This window comes from Oculina patagonica, chromosome 14, assembly GCF_052425735.1.
Source record: "Oculina patagonica isolate OP01 chromosome 14, crgOcupat, whole genome shotgun sequence".
Classification (NCBI taxonomy): Eukaryota; Metazoa; Cnidaria; class Anthozoa; order Scleractinia; family Oculinidae; genus Oculina; species Oculina patagonica.
In genome coordinates this window covers 1141975-1158259 of record NC_135771.1, presented here as the reverse complement: position 1 = coordinate 1158259, position 16285 = coordinate 1141975, and the positions used below count along the sequence as shown (strand labels likewise).

General features: G+C 39.3%; 1 protein-coding gene and 1 pseudogene across 1 annotated transcript in view; one reads left to right on the top strand and one right to left on the bottom strand.

Moving 5' to 3' along the window:
* The first annotated feature begins 1650 nt into the window (after window positions 1–1650).
* On the top strand, window positions 1651–3546 carry LOC144638453 (uncharacterized; annotated as a pseudogene).
* A 3049-nt stretch (window positions 3547–6595) lies between these two features.
* LOC144637881 (nuclear pore complex protein Nup155-like) overlaps window positions 6596–16285 on the bottom strand; it is a 30226-nt gene continuing 20536 nt past the window's right edge. Inside the window, exons 28-34 of the mRNA XM_078496972.1 lie at window positions 15956–16113; window positions 15221–15470; window positions 14511–14631; window positions 13588–13698; window positions 12693–12829; window positions 7593–7699; window positions 6596–7080 (exon numbers count right to left, since the gene is read on the bottom strand). Coding sequence (XP_078353098.1) covers window positions 6939–7080; window positions 7593–7699; window positions 12693–12829; window positions 13588–13698; window positions 14511–14631; window positions 15221–15470; window positions 15956–16113 — 1026 coding nt within the window. The 3' untranslated portion in view covers window positions 6596–6938. The remainder of the gene's footprint in view (window positions 7081–7592; window positions 7700–12692; window positions 12830–13587; window positions 13699–14510; window positions 14632–15220; window positions 15471–15955; window positions 16114–16285) is intronic.

The window sequence follows — 16285 nt, the reverse complement described above, 5'->3', positions numbered from 1 at the left end:
AGTCTATGCCATTGCATGATGCCGTCGCTCTGTTAAACTATATTTAGATACACAAATGACGTCAACTCGTGAAAAATATTGGCCTCGTTTCTATTTCGTGTGTCAAGGTTTTGCTCCTGGTTTAAAGAGTATATTAATGACGTCATCTATGCATCAATATTAAAACAAACAGACTGCTACAACAATTGTTTTTTTTTTCTTTTGGCTTATAATTGATATCGTGGGAAGAGTTACGTGAGATCCAATGTTTTTCCACTCGCCAATTGCACGAAATAAACTGTTTTGGCAAAAACAAGAAGAAAGGAAGTCGTACCAATATTTTTCCTGATTTACCCTGCAGATAAGTTCCATATTGACCGAGTGGGAGCAGGAAGCTGTTAATGTTTATATCTGACAGTTAAAACGCGATGGTGCGCAAGTCTTGGCCTACTTCGATTTTAAATCGCACCGACTTTAACAATGCCATGTTGAAATATTATAATTTAGCCTTTTATACTTAGTGGTAGCCTTTAAAATTTCCTACACAGCAATAAACCAGGCCCAGCTTACGTACACTGGACTGTGTGCACAAGTGAATTAACAAAATGTATGTGCTGTGTTAACATTTAGCAAAGAAATACCTTTGTACTGGGTAAAACGCATATTATTATATTTGCCAAAATTATCTTTGCGTAATGATAATTTCACATCAATGCAAATTTCCCAAACAGGTTCATCTTGGCTTGTAAATCAATTGACATATTTACCAAGTACTATTTGAAGTGAAGCGCTGTAAAAAACATACAGTGAGAAACTGTGAAAATTTAACAGAGAAAAAAAAGGGAAGAAAAATTAGCACTGAAAAAAGAAAGGAAAACAGACATTATACGCAAAAGTTTTTCTTGCTGTAATAAATAATTTGACAGGCGCTGTTTAAATACACACGCAAACAAAAGGACAAACAAAGCAGATGTCGGTTGACCATGGAAAAAGCATTACAATTTTTGGTCTAGATTTTTCCTGCTAAAAAAATTTGGATGTTGAACCACGCAGATTAAACATACCGCGACCCCCACCCCCGTGATGCAAACATGACACAAACATCGAGATCACGTTTCTCACGCACGAATTACACACTCACAAGTGATAAGTTTTGAACTACGCGCGATAATAAACTGGCGATCAGTCGCCAAGATTTAGGTGTTAGTAAAAAGCACTGAGAACCGTTTCGAATTTACTTTTTTCGCCCGTTGATGTGTAAAATGTACGATAATAACACGAAAACTGAAGGGAAAGCTTAGCAAGGCATTAAAAGTTTGCTCTGAAAATCCACCTGCAGTAATCATATTGACTCCAGCTGCTAAATGCGCGCGCGAACAAAATGAGCTACGAAAACTAAACTGTTATCTACGATGAGACATTTAAAAGGCGAGAAATAAAATTTAAAAAATCTTTAACTTGGAGCAAAGGCAATTTAATTTTTGACACGCCTCTGAGTCTTATTTCGTTTGTAAAACGACATACATATTCAGTATTTCAGTTTTGACAGAGTTGGGTTTTTCAATCAATAATTGATCGGCATTGTTATTGACATTAACAGCAAACAGCCATTCAGCGTCCACGAATGAAAAAGGTTCTGTTCAGTGGATTTACAAGAAAAAAGAAAACCGATACTCGTCTTACGCAGTACCGAGCACAGCTGTGCTGGAAAGAAGTTTTGCTGCAAACGCGTGCTCGCGATTACTTCCCGTGCCGATATGGAGATTTGTTAAAGGTCGATACGAGTTTTATGGCTTGATACCAAGCGACATAAAGCACAGATCACGTTGCAGAATGATTTTTACGCATATTTTTCGTTACTTGGACGATAGAGACGCTGAGGAGATAAGACGTCGAGGCAGTGACAATTCAGACAACTCGAGATCGCCAGTCGCTGATTCTCGGTGTCAAGAATTCTCTGCGGAGCACCGCGACGTCAAATTTGGACAAAATACTTGGAAAGGAGCTGCATCGTTAGTTCCTGGAGGTACGCAAACAAGCGCAAGATCGAAAACGCTGTCCAGCGCTCCACTGTCTCAAGGGTTTTCAACTTTGCGCGCAGAAACGCGCGCAATTCCAAAATCAACAACGGCGAATAGAATTCTGCCTCCGATTGGAAAGACACAAATGATAGGAGGAGAGAAAGCAACTGGTAGCTTATGAATAAAAACACGACAAAACTCCCACCAATTGACCAATTGACGAGCAAAGCAAGACCGGCTACGAGGAAACCGAGATCATGTTCAAGGAAGAATGAGGAAGCGCTTTGGAAAAACACTTCGAGCGCAGAGCAATCCCCGCTGGAAGATCAACGACGTTCGCGCACGCCGCACGATCGCACGGCTTCGCTGGGCACTGATGGGCAAGTTAAGGAGACGATTCATGTCACAGAAGAGATGACTGACTGCCTAAAAATGCAATCAAACGCAGATAAGCGGCAGAAAGAACGACGGAGAACGCAGCAGCCTTCATTTGATGACATGTCGTTAGCAAAAGCTGGCATAAAGAAAACTTTTTATCAGCAAAATGCTAAAGAACTAGATAGTAAAACTACGAAAGTACTCGAATCAACACAGGCTGATGCGATTAACGCAGAAAAAACTAGCAATTACCTAATTTCACGACAGTTTGAGACGAATAAGGGTTTCTCTAATGGCGCAGAACTATCACGCGAGGAACATAGCAAACTGGCTAAAACAGGAGAATTATACAGAAGTTTAGGAATAAGTGAATACAACGCACAAGCTCGAAGACTTTCCGTGGAACCGAACATTGAAGCCGTGAAGGCTCGATCTAATAGCTCACCGTGTATACCAAGTGCAGAATATTTGCGTTTACAAACATACGAAGCTTCTTGTGGTTCCTTGGTAACGGATGGAAAGACGGAAACCAAGGTTCGCTTGGTTACGTGCGACAAGGGACGACGAAATGCTATTTGCGAAGTTCTAGAAAAAACCATTGGGCCTGAATATGGTTCAAGTTTGTACGAAATGAGGCAAAATTTAATGAGTATGTCGTGAATTCGCTCAGATTGCAGCGAAGACAAGATCAACTGCATGAGTTTACGAAGGAGCAGGTGATTTGCACATTTTGACATATCAGTAGAATCTCCGCACGATCGATGTTTTACAGCGACTTCTCGGCATGGTGCGAGTGACGAAAAAAAACCTTGAGATCAAATCGAGAAAACTAACTGGGAACGAAAAGCGCCCGTGAGGAACCATTTGTAGCTTAAGGGGAAGAGCAAGGCAATTCTATAGACGATTGTAATTTAAATTTCATTTCTTGTCGCCGTTAAAATGTTGACCGAGATTACGCCAAAGGATCCGACAACGAAACTGAGGTTGTAAAAAGAAACACTAATAAAAATATGAATTCATTCATTTGTTTTAATGAACAATGAGAAGATTTTGACAGAATTTCCGGCGCTGTAAAAATAGAACTTACCTACGAAAAGAACTATTGGTAAAAGGAAAACATGATCTGAATTTTAATTTAACTTCCAGAATAAATTATTGTTTAGCTTGAGGGAGGCTGATTAAATTAAAACGCGACCTTTTATTTTTAACCAAAAATAAGTTCCTTGTATGATTTTATTTGGTCGAAACCGAGAAAATATATAGCGACGTCGGAAAATTAGCTTTGTGAAATAAAGTTAAATAAAATAACGCAAAACTTGGCGAATAAAAGATAAAAGCAATTACAAAGAGTCTTTATCGGCGAGCCGGAAGGCTGGGAGTGTTAAGGAAGACTAAGATGTTTATCTATTCTGAAGTACCAAAATTTAGAACCCACGCAAGGATTTTTTGGCAAGTCCTTCTATGCAAGTGGGCGAGAATATTGAGCGTGCGTTTTGAATTAATCAAAAAGGGCTGAAACTGCGATAAAGGGCCTCTGCAATACATAACAATGCGGGTTTGCATAAGATTACGAGGTATAACCGATCACCAAAGTAGGGGGCAATCTTTTGGGACATTTAACTTAAAATGAAGGCAAGTAGGCAGCTGTGTGAGAAAATTATTCATACGCATTTGCCTAAACAGAAAACCAAGTAGGTGTCTACATGCAAGTAATCGACAAACTCGACTTTTTACCACTTATGAAGGGCTATTAAATTCCAAAACTTTTGAAATTTTGGCACTTATTACTCGGCCTTTTTCTTGTTTATCACCTACATAGAGAGCACTTATTGACTAAAACTGTTAGAGAAGTGGGTGGCCTTTTCCTTCCACGTTTTTTTTTTCAACTTTTGACACGGACCAGTGAGCGAAAATTCATTGACACCGCTGAAAAGGGCGCCTTGCAATAAGTAAACTTGCCAAGTCTGAGAGTGATTATAAAAAAAAGGAGTGAAGATATAGCTCCGCAAAGTGTGGCGAAATTTTACAGACATTTGTATGGTGGAGGCACAAACTTACCTCCCCCCTCCCCCTTACAATACAAACGTCCGTAACATTATACAACTTTGCTTACGTTTTGAGCGTCACTCTAAAACTTGGCAAGTTTACTGAATTCAACGCGCTCTTTCTACAGGGGCACCCAGCGGAATATTTCGTTAAAATGTCTGTTCGGAAGACGATTTGAGATCTAGAACTTTCGGAACATTCATTGTAAATTTTTTGCTTGCCTGCCTTTCCTAGGATTTTCGAATATCTAAAAAATGGTATAATTGTTCATTTTTAAAGGATTTTTACTCTAAAAAGGTCACCTAGAATTTTCGGGAGCCTTTCTCTGTCTGGAATTTTTTCGAAAAAGTAAGTTTTGATCCCTATGACTTTTGGATCACTAGACTTTCAGCTAGGAAATCCGAACAGATAAAAAAATTTAGGGGATAAAAATATGCCTATATCTACCGTTTAAATACTAAAATACGTTAAACGGTGCTATCTTTAAGTGGTTTTGAACTATATTCTCGATGGGTGCCCCTGTTTCTAGCGGTGTCGATGGATTATTGCCACCTAGGAGTCCATGTCAAAAGTTGAAAAAAAAAAAAAACGTGGAAGGGCCTACTTTTCATAAGTTTCAATAACACTCAAGATAAGTAACGCTATCTGAGCAGTTTTTCGAAATATTTGACTTTATAATAGATCGCATCCTGTGCACACTCTAATTGCTTGGGAAATGACCTCTCAGATAACCAGAGTGTTTTATGACAGTACAATATATGGCCTTGGCTTGTTAAATAAAACATAACACGCTTTGTTTTATCGCTGAAACCCGTATCATCAGGATCCCAAAGAAGCCAAGGTCATGTATTATACTGCAGCAAAACATGCAGTGACTCGCCTGCGGTTCATGTTTAGTTTTTAAATTTCTCTCATGTTCTCAAATACTTTTGTACTTTAGCTTCTTTGCCCCACACGTGGCCTTGAGATCCCAGCTGCTCGAGCTTCAAAAGGAGTTAGACAATCAAAGCGAATATCGGCGCAATTTTTTAATGAGCATTTGGGCAACAGTCATGCAAAGGAAAGTCGGTGCCCAGCATTGTATCAAACTGACAAAAGAAATCTGCATCCAGAAGTCTAAAACTTATGGAGCCGCTTAAGCTCAAAAGGGTGTTAACATGGAAATAAAAAAAGCGGCTCAGGACAACACAATTCCTGGTGACTCATGTGGTAATTTTTTCAGGCTGCGGGTATATAAAGGGCTGGGAATATACCAAAAGGGAAGGAAAAACTGTCATTAAGGTATTTATAAAGAGACCTTTCAAAATATCTCAAACAGACTCTCCGAACGATCGATTTGTTGAAGTATTTTTAAGGAGTAAAGTGAAAAATAAGAGATACCATTAAAACCATTTACCTATCGAAGGTATACGTAAGGGTTACCTTCTCTGTCGAAAAGTATATCTTAATGGACAAAGGTTTAGACCTTTGGCGGAGTTGCCTACTTCCTAAGCCTCTATTTTCGTCGCGGACACCTCACCGAAATAAATTGACCATGTGGCCCTGGCACACGCCTTGGGGAAAGCAGTACAGGAACAAGGCAAGGAGTGGAGAATGGCTAGCGCGTTGGAAATGTGTTGTTGTTTTGCAAGATACTTAACTATCACAGCACCTCTCTCCATGCAGAAGTATAAATTGGTACAGGGCAGCATTACAGAATGCTAAGATGCAACTTGCAGTCGACTGGGGAGAGCAATAGGTTCTCGTCCCAAAGCCCTTTTCGTTTTTCTTAGCCGGTGGGGCCTTGGCACGAGAAACGAAGTCTCTGGGGGCGTAGGATTTTGGAATTACTTTGAATTTTTTTGATTGGCTGTTTGAAACAGAGGAATCTTGAACGGAAGTAAAACACGCGAAGACTCTCATAGAAAAATCACGACTACATACATGAAGACCGGAAGTCCTAGAATCTAGGACTGGAAATCCTGAAACTCCAGAGCCCTTCGTTTCTCGTGCCAAGGCCCCGCCAGCTAAGAGAAACGAAAAGGGCTTTGGGGACGAGAATGAGAGCAATACTCCTAGCGCTTCATGCTTATCTCGTACCCAGATCTTCTCAACCCTCGGAGAAGTGAGTAAACAGCTTACAAGATTAGCTTCATGCTATAGTAACCCGAGTTAAGCGCGGGGCTTCATTATCATACAGTGGTATTTTAATTAATTTTTTTAGCACTATTCTCCTATCAGCTCTTTGGGGATCATGGAATCTGAAAATATGACTGAAGGTCACAGAAACTAAGAACAAAAAGTTTTCCTAACTTTTATTTACAATATGCTGTTCATTATAAAAACTACACGTTAGCGTTTGGTATAAAGTTTTATAAACGGTCTTTTGACAGCCGCTTTCAGTGCTGCAACATTTTTCAGAGAAAGACTGGCTTGTTTTGTTGTTAGGTATTCCTTTTTAGTTAGTTCTAACAGCAAGACTTATCCAAATTCTACAAAATATTAAGCCGAATGACGTCATTCAGATCATATTTTTCACAGAAGGCGCTTAAGAGACGCCCGCAATCCTTGGAATTTGGCCAGCGTGTCTTGCACAGCTGGGTCACGTGAGCAACTGGATTGCAATTCCACCAGGTACGTCGCGCATGCGTCGTACAATGAGATTGTTATCGAAGGTCTGAAAAAAAAACAGTCAGCAATTAACAGATAAAAATTAAAGGAAGTTGCGTGCCGCAATATTCTGATGAGGTAGTGTTTATCATGGTTCTAACTTTTAAGTCTGTGGATCATACCCTAGTATGTGACCACTCAAATGTAAGCTATTTATTATGCTGTAAAATCAGCAATTTGACATTGCTGATCCTAGCAGTATGCAGGACGCGTGTCACATATCAACCTAGTAAATGGCCCAGCTCACCACGAGTCCCTCGTAGCTCAGTTGGTTAGAGCGCCCAACCGGTATTGGGTTCGATTCCCGTCTGGGACTCAAAATTCCTCTTCATTATTTATTATGCTGCACAAGGTGGTTCTAAGCCTGAAGTCTGTGAATGAAACCCTAGTATGTGACCATTCAAATGAAAGCTATTGAGCAGTACATATGTGTACTGTTTATTATGCTGTATAAGGTGGTTCTAACATTAATACTTTGCCATAATTCGCAAAACTGATACGAGGTAAAGCTTATCTCACCTTTCGTGTGGCGGAGAAAGGGATGGTGTGTTTACAAACTTCAATAACAAGTGATAAATTACTTCAATGATGTGAAGAGGCTTGTTAAGTGTTCGCCAACACGGATCCTAAAAATTTGCACAATTGTTAAGAGTGTGTCCATAAGAGGACCAGGCAACAGGTGATACACCTCATATCACCGATTTCGCCCAAACTTAGCATAAATGCTGGGTGTGGTGAGCTATTTACTGTGACAAAACATCAGCTTAAAATATTTTATTCCCTTCAAGTTATGGCACCTTTTGCAAAACTGGCCATTTTTCACTAATTTATGCATATTTAATTAGCTGACTTTGATTGACCAGTTCCACAAGAAAAAAAGACTAATGAAAATAAAATTCACTGCATTATATTCTGTGGTTATTAGGCTTTAAGTACAATAATTCACTTCAACCGTCTGATTTGATTTCTTCTCCTCAAACGGTCTTTTGGAAGGTACACATTTCGTACTGTTGGAAATAGCCTTTAACTAGTGCCCAATATCTCCCATGAGCAACAACTTATATACATTATTCTTACATGGGTAATGAAATCCAGCTCTAAACTTCACAAAAATGCCACAAAATGTCTGGGGACTTCAATATTTTATTAGTATTGAGGAACTAAACACACGTGACTTAACGATTTCTTGCTATTTCATCAAAATTCACCGAAACACAGAAGCCATTTATTTGCCTCAATTTGGCATAAAATCGGTACGAAATAGCTAATCAAGCATAAATCTATAGATAACAATCAAAATATTGGCGAAGAAAAGGCAGTTAGGACATTTTTCGGAGCGTTTTCAGAGCCGATATAATTCGGCAATGTTGTGATAGCAAATGTAAAAATAGCAGCGAAAGATTTTCTTCAAAAGCTCGCTCAATTCAACATTAAGGCACATCAAAGTTAAGAAACAAGAAAGTAATACTACATACATGCCACTTATCGACACACAGATGCTTTCTTTTGAAGAATTTGTTCTTCCTCGCTGCACTTCGATCCTTCGATCGATCTCAATTGACATGTACTGTTGCTTTGAGGCGCGATGAACTTAGCCAATACATCGTGGTTCATTCTTCGTGAAAGGTGTAAACAGGTTGTCAATAAAGTCATTCAAAGAGCTGTTCAAAGTTCACGGAAGGACACTTTTCTCAGCCAGTTTGAATGAAATAAATTTAACTGGAAAATAAACAGCCGCCATGTTGTATTTCTACCTTTGAGCCTGCCGTTTCAGTCAGCGGTACGGTCGTTCACTGGGGCAAGTACGTAGTGTAGTCATCATATAGTTGTTTGACTAAATCCTATATAGGGATATTCCTAGAAGGGATACATAGCCTTGCCCTACACAGCTATACACACCTATACATAGCTTAACACAGCTATGCACAGCTATACACACGCGTGTTCATTTGCTTTTCCTCCGTAAATGTTTGTTTTCGTTGGAATAAGTAGCGGATGGCGTTATCTACCCTCTGAACAACCGGGGCTTGATCTTAGCCTTATAAGTAGTGTGCGTTTCTTGTAAAAGTGAGAATTTTTTTCAACTTCTCCCTTGAATTTTTTTGATAAATAGTTGATGAGAAATACACTGGATGCAGTGTAATGTATGCGATGCAATCGGTTTTGATGCTCTGAAATTGAGCTCTGAAATGTCGGAAACCATTAAATGATCAGAGCAAGTTTTTTCCATCTTATATCAGGTTAAAACTAGTATGTTTATTGTTTTTTTTTGTTGTTTCTGTCTTTTTGGGAGGTGGGGGAGGGGGTGAATATGGACATTCGAAGAAATGGCGGTCAGGTTGTCAGCCTGGCCTGTGTACATCTATTCCCTCTGTTCAAATCGTCTATATTATATTACACTTTGGCAGCTAGGAGACTGAATTTGTACCCACTCTCTTTTTCGGGATCCCACAAAGTTCTCCATCTGTCCATTTACCGATAAACGTCATTACTGCAGTTTTGTTTTAGAAAAGGGCAATTATGGGGACAAATTTTTCCTCCTGAATGCCCACATTGCAAGTGACGAATTGCGGCTTCAAATGATAATTTTCTTCATCACCGACTCAATTTAAGTGGCTATGTGAGTTACAAAGACGCGAATGCAGACTTTTGTAAAGAGCTTAAACCCCGCATTAACACTAAACAAATTTATTGTAAGACTAGGACTACGCAAGACGGCAAAACTTATTAGCTAATGTTTCAACCGGCACAGGTAGTCTTCTGTCTTCTTCGAGGTCAACGCGAGGGAAACCCGTTTTATTTTTTGTTGTTTTCTCTCTCTACATTCACACCTTTATATTTGCTGCGCCATATAGACTGCGTCGCTAAAGGCATTTCGTACGTGAATACTTTGTTCAGTTCAGCACAGACGCTCCCCCAACTAAAGCACTTGCGCAAGAAAGACCACCTGCTACGATTACAAAACCTACCTCGCTATCAACCGGATAGTGATTTATCCCGTGGTAAACGTTATTCTCCAATTTTGCTGAGTTATTCATTTTTTCCCATTTATACCCCGGGGGTAGGGGAATTTGGTCAAAAAATGTAATCGTTATGCGCGGTATTAATCACTATTTCCGCCAGGGGAGGGGAATTTGAGCAAGCAATAAAAAATACAAATGTCTGGAAAGTAACTGGGAGACGTTGACATTTTGATTTGTTTAACTGTGTAGCGTCTTTTATGCTAAAAATAATTGTTTATGTTCCAAAATGGCGCTAAATGGCGGTATAAAACTGCTCCGACGTTTCGGCAATACTACCTTCTTCAGGGTGCCACCCCAAAAAAGGCAGTATTGCCGAGACGTCGGAGCAGTTTTATACCGCCATTTAGCGTCATTTTGGAACATTAACAATTATGTTGATTTGGTTGCCGTGCATGCCGACCGTTGAACATAAAAATCAAGAACTCTGTTTCGGTGAAAGTCAAATGGAACAGAATTTTTTCTGGAAAATCTCTTCGGAAATTGACGGAACGTCAGAAATTTTCTTACCATTTGTAAGGTTTCCCAGTTCTAGTCTCCCATCCTTAGGAAAGAAATAACAGGAAACTGAGCTACAAATGGTAAGCGACATCTATTTCGGTTAGTTTGCTAATTTTGGAAAGAAACCTTTCAATTCCAACCGGTTCTCTCCAACAAATGGTAAGCACCCTAGAGTTTGTTCAGCATCACATTGCGGTAAACACGTCAAGCTGTAGCGGAGGAAATAGTTTTCCCTACGATAATTTGAAAATATTCTCATTTTCATCACAAACGCATCCAACGAACACTCGCAGAGGAAAAGCAAATGATCGCGCGTGTGGTCACGCGTGATGGACGCGTGATGCCCAGTGAACGACCGTACCGCTGACTGAAACTGCAGGCTCAAAGGTAGAAATTCAACATGGCGGCTGTTTATTTTCCAGTTAAATTTATTTCATGCAAACTGGCTGAGAAAAGTGTCCTTCCGTGAACTTTGAACAGCTCTTTGAATGACTTTATTGACAACCTGTTTACACCTTTCACGAAGAATGAACCACGATGTATTGGCTAAGTTCATCGCGCCTCAAAGCAACAGTACATGTCAATTGAGATCGATCGAAGGATCGAAGTGCAGCGAGGAAGAACAAATTCTTCAAAAGAAAGCATCTGTGTGTCGATAAGTGGCATGTATGTAGTATTACTTTCTTGTTTCTTAACTTTGATGTGCCTAAATGTTGAATTGAGCGAGCTTTTGAAGAAAATCTTTCGCTGCTATTTTTACATTTGCTATCACAACATTGCCGAATTATATCGGCTCTGAAAACGCTCCGAAAAATGTCCTAACTGCCTTTTCTTCGCCAATATTTTGATTGTTATCTATAGATTTATGCTTGATTAGCTATTTCGTACCGATTTTATGCCAAATTGAGGCAAATAAATGGCTTCTGTGTTTCGGTGAATTTTGATGAAATAGCAAGAAATCGTTAAGTCACGTGTGTTTAGTTCCTCAATACTAATAAAATATTGAAGTCCCCAGACATTTTGTGGCATTTTTGTGAAGTTTAGAGATGGATTTCATTACCCATGTAAGAATAATGTATATAAGTTGTTGCTCATGGGAGATATTGGGCACTAGTTAAAGGCTATTTCCAACAGTACGAAATGTGTACCTTCCAAAAGACCGTTTGAGGAGAAGAAATCAAATCAGACGGTTGAAGTGAATTATTGTACTTAAAGCCTAATAACCACAGAATGTAGTACAGTGAATTTTATTTTCAGAAGTCTTTTTTTCTTGTGGAACTGGTCAATCAAAGTCATCTAATTAAATATGCATAAATTAGTGAAAAATGGCCATTTTTGCAAAAGGTGCCATAACTTGAAGGGAATGAAATATTTTAAGCTGATGTTTTGTCACAGTAAATAGCTCACCATACCCAACATTTATGCTAAGTTTGGGCGAAATCGGTGATATGAGCTGTATCACCTGTTACCTGGTTCTGCCCTGTTCTCTCACGGGCACACTCTTAATCGACATGTCAATTCTCGTTATTGATTACTGCATTGTTTCTCATGCGGGCAAGGTAAAAGAAAAAGAAAAGGTCTATCCTAAATGATCTCTTGAACGCCAATCTACAATAAACGCCCCTGTGCGCGCCTTACTCTACCTGTCCTTGGTGCTGGTATCACACATTCAAACCAAACACGTTTTACCGCTAGTTTACAATGTTTAGACTTTGAAAACTAAGTTGTAATGTTTGTCTAAATTATTGGTTGATTGCCTCTCTATCTACAAAAGAAAAGTCCAGCTTTTGTTCTCTGCACATGTATTCTGGTGTAGACATGCACCTATTCAGTGGGTGATGTCAAGGAGCATGTAACTCCGATTCATGAGCTAACCAAGAATCCTTTATGCAAGTACACAAACAACTGATATTAAATATCGGTTGATAAATTTTAAATGTATATTATGTGTCTTGTGGGTTAACAGTAATTAAACTAGAAACATCAGTCAAATAACGCATCATTCAAAAGCAACTTTATGTTCAACTATCAAAAAATAGTTATAAAAAGGTTAAAAAACTCGTCAGTTCTCGTTCTATCAAGAAATATCTTTCTTTACCTTAGCTTTGAACAGTCTGTCGTAAATGCCATGCAACACAGGGAATGGAATACCAATCTCTAACAAGGTCATGAACACCCAGGTCGGGTCCCAGGCAAGCTCGGCGCTTTTCTTTTCCAGCATCAGGATAATAGCACCTGTATGAAAAGGACAAAAAATTATTTACCTATGGCCTCCGTAATTGGAAAGAGGTCTGTGCTAGGGCGACTTCTGTGCTGCGATCGTCGGTACGCGCAATAAAGTTATGAGAAAGTCTTAAATAATTCTTTGTGAAAGTGAAACTCGACATTCTTTGCTTCTATTATAACAATTCTGCAGGGAAATTGAACACAACAACACACCGACATTGAGTAATATGTTAAAAAGTTTTTTTTTGCTGTGCAGCAGGTTAGGCTACATCACCCCACCCCCCTCCTCCAAAGCTAAACTTCACAGAAAGATAGGCTGATTATCAAATACAACATTGATAAGGCAAAGGGAGGGGAACTATGTCAGAGGAAGACCAAGGGCGCTTTCCATAGCATAAGGCAGAACTGGCCGGCCAGACCGGTATATTTGAGAATAGAATTCCGTTCTTAGTCACATTTAACCTGTCAAATCAGTCAATACATAAGTATTATACATTGCTATGGTGCCGAATATGTGGGAAAATGTCGTGGAAAAGGCCCATTTAACATTCAAATCTACCAGACCGGCTGGCCAGTTCTGACAAATGGATAGCGCCCTTAGTTGATAATACTGATGTCTCAATGCGTATTAGAGTACTGCCACCCCCACCCAAAGCGTACAGAACTGTCACGCAAACTGCGTTACAGCACTGTCACGCAAAATGCGTTACAGCACTGTCACGCAAACTGCGTTACAGCAGTGCACGCAATAAGTTGTATGTACTTACCTAATGGAAAGTATCGTTCAGAGTGAACATACACCTTGCCAAGGTAAGCGATCTTTTTACTGACGACCGCCATTCGATCACTGGGAGAACTCTGCAGTGAATCATGTAGCTCTGGAGAGAAATAAGAGAGAAATGAATACAGTTTAAGAGGTACTGACAAAAGAATCTGCTGAAAACTGCAACTACACAGAATTTGTTATCATTATGAAATGTTTAATTCTTGTGCACAAATAACTCCAAAGGGGGGAGATTCCATGTAAAAAGGGTGGAGATGCTCGTCATCTTATTCAGGTGTGTAAGTTGAAGTTGTATTCAAAGAAAAATTTCTTCAAAGATGACAGCATTTCATGAAAGTCTGTCCTTTTTACTTTATAATCATTTGAGCCACTATACCTCTGACTTGTCTGTCTGTTTTAGTGCAGTATTTTCAGGGATGAGAAAAACCTAAAAGTTGAGTCTGCGTAGAGCCAAATGGCCCATCAGTCTGGTTCTTATTCTGGTTTCTGTAGCATTAAGCGACGAGGAGTACTTCTACTCCCCTTTTAATGGGATGCTAGTCCATCGCAGGGTTACCCCCCAGCATCAATTTGCCAGTACCCATTTATACACCTGGGTGAAGAGAGGTGCTATGAGAGTAAAGCGTTTTGCCTGAAAACACAACGCAATGACCCAGGCCAGGGCTTGAACACCCGGACCGTTCGATCTGGAGTCCAGCATGCTAATCATTAGGCCACAGCATATCCCACGATAAAACTTAAGCCAACCCCAGAATTGCCTCCTTTCAATGTTTGACAAGCATCTTCACCCTTTTATTTCCACCCAAGCATCACTGAATTATCCTTGCGCTTCCCCCGGGGGACAACTTGAAGTTTTGGTTATTTATGTTCACCTCAGCAGCCATACCACAAAAAAAAAATACTCACCAGCCTCAATGATGTCTCTCCACAGGGTTTCAATCAGGGTGGGATCATAATGCCCAGCACAATGAACAATGGCGAGTTTACACTCAGACAGACCAAACTCATCAGCAAAATCTCCATACAGCTAAATGGACACAGAATAAAGCCATGAGGTTAATTTTAACAAGAGTGAAAAAAATTACAGGGATCTCCATGAAGTAAACCGACCACCCTAAAACTGATAAAAAAAACATCAAATTTGCGCTAACCATTAAGTTTGCTTTAATTTCTTTCGCAGAAAACAGTTTTTTCAACCATAACAAGACGGTCATCACTAAAAACACTCATAAATAAAATTGATCCTGATCGGTAAGAACATTTCCTGATCTTGCTCGACCTTGAAAAAATTGCCTTACTTTTTACAGAACTTTAGCAACTCTGAATGTGCAATTCATTTTGCAGCAAAAATTATCCTTAGATATAAAAACCCTTAAATAACACTAATGATCCCTTCTGTTTTGCAAAACAATCTGATAACGTAGCAAAATCTCCTAATTTTTGTAATGTTGTTTAATGTAAGAATGAATTTTTAAGGGATTCTGATATAGGAATAACCTCAAGACTCCCTTTTTCAAATTTATCTTTACAAATTTGAATAAAAATGGATAGATGACGTCACAAGAGGTTTGATATCTATAGTTAAATGACTTGTTGAGCATTAAATAATCTCTTACTGTAGTGACATCCAAGAGCTGGGAATTCAAACCAGCCAAGGCCTGCTCAATACGCCTGGACGGATTAGAAGCATTTAACTTTACAAGAGCTTGATAAACTTGCATCTGGATCCGTGCTACTTCAAGCTTTTCTTCTAGTTCATGTAAGAACTCTCCCTCGCCACTGCCAGCAGTTCTCAGATTACAACTTTTAGCACTCATGATAGCACGAGCCAGATACTCCAATCTTGATTCTAGCGTCACTTCAGGGCTGAAAATATAAACACACTTCAACATAAAATTCTCCATTGTTCCCAGCCTCTTCCTTGAGAATTAAGGTCGACTTTTCCCTTGTATTGAATTGCGCATGAACGCGTTATTAGGGCGCACATAAGAAATGGCGGCTTTTTCTTCATGTCTGAAGCTCGCCAGAGAGGAAAATCGTCTATTTTCACGACCTTTCGTTATTTTTTTCTAGTTTTGGATTCAGCAATAAATTTCTTTCTTTAAAAATAAATATAGACCAATTCCCAGTCTTTAATAAGAAACAATCGCAGGGAAATGGGAATTTGGTAAGCAAAAAGTAAATATAATCATATGGTATTATAGCGAGTATGGGGAACCCGCATTTTTTATCTCAATATTTAAGTTCCCGAAAGATAAACAACTAATAGGTTAAGTTTGACAAAAATCTCAAAGGAGGTTTATTTCAGGGCAACAACCTGAAGACAGGCCTTCAGCTAATAACATGTATACCTTTCTTTCTCGGACAGTTTAGAGAGAACTCTAGCAGCCGCAGAGTAGTTCCTTGTTTTCTCGTAATATTTCCACAGCAAGTCCAAGATCTTCAGTTCACCGGGCTGTTGTTGTGCGGATGATCTTTTGAGAAACTCTTCCAGGTGTGGAGATTTGATCTTTTGAAAAAAAGAAAAAAAAAAAAACAGTTTAGCTTTTTTGCAAGCCTACATAAAGGGACTGTGGCCTAACGGTTAGCTCAGTTAAGTAGCAAGCTTATTTTGGAGCTTATTGATATCACAGGATAGTGCTTAACTCTATTTTCTGTAGTATGGAGTGACCACAGAGCAT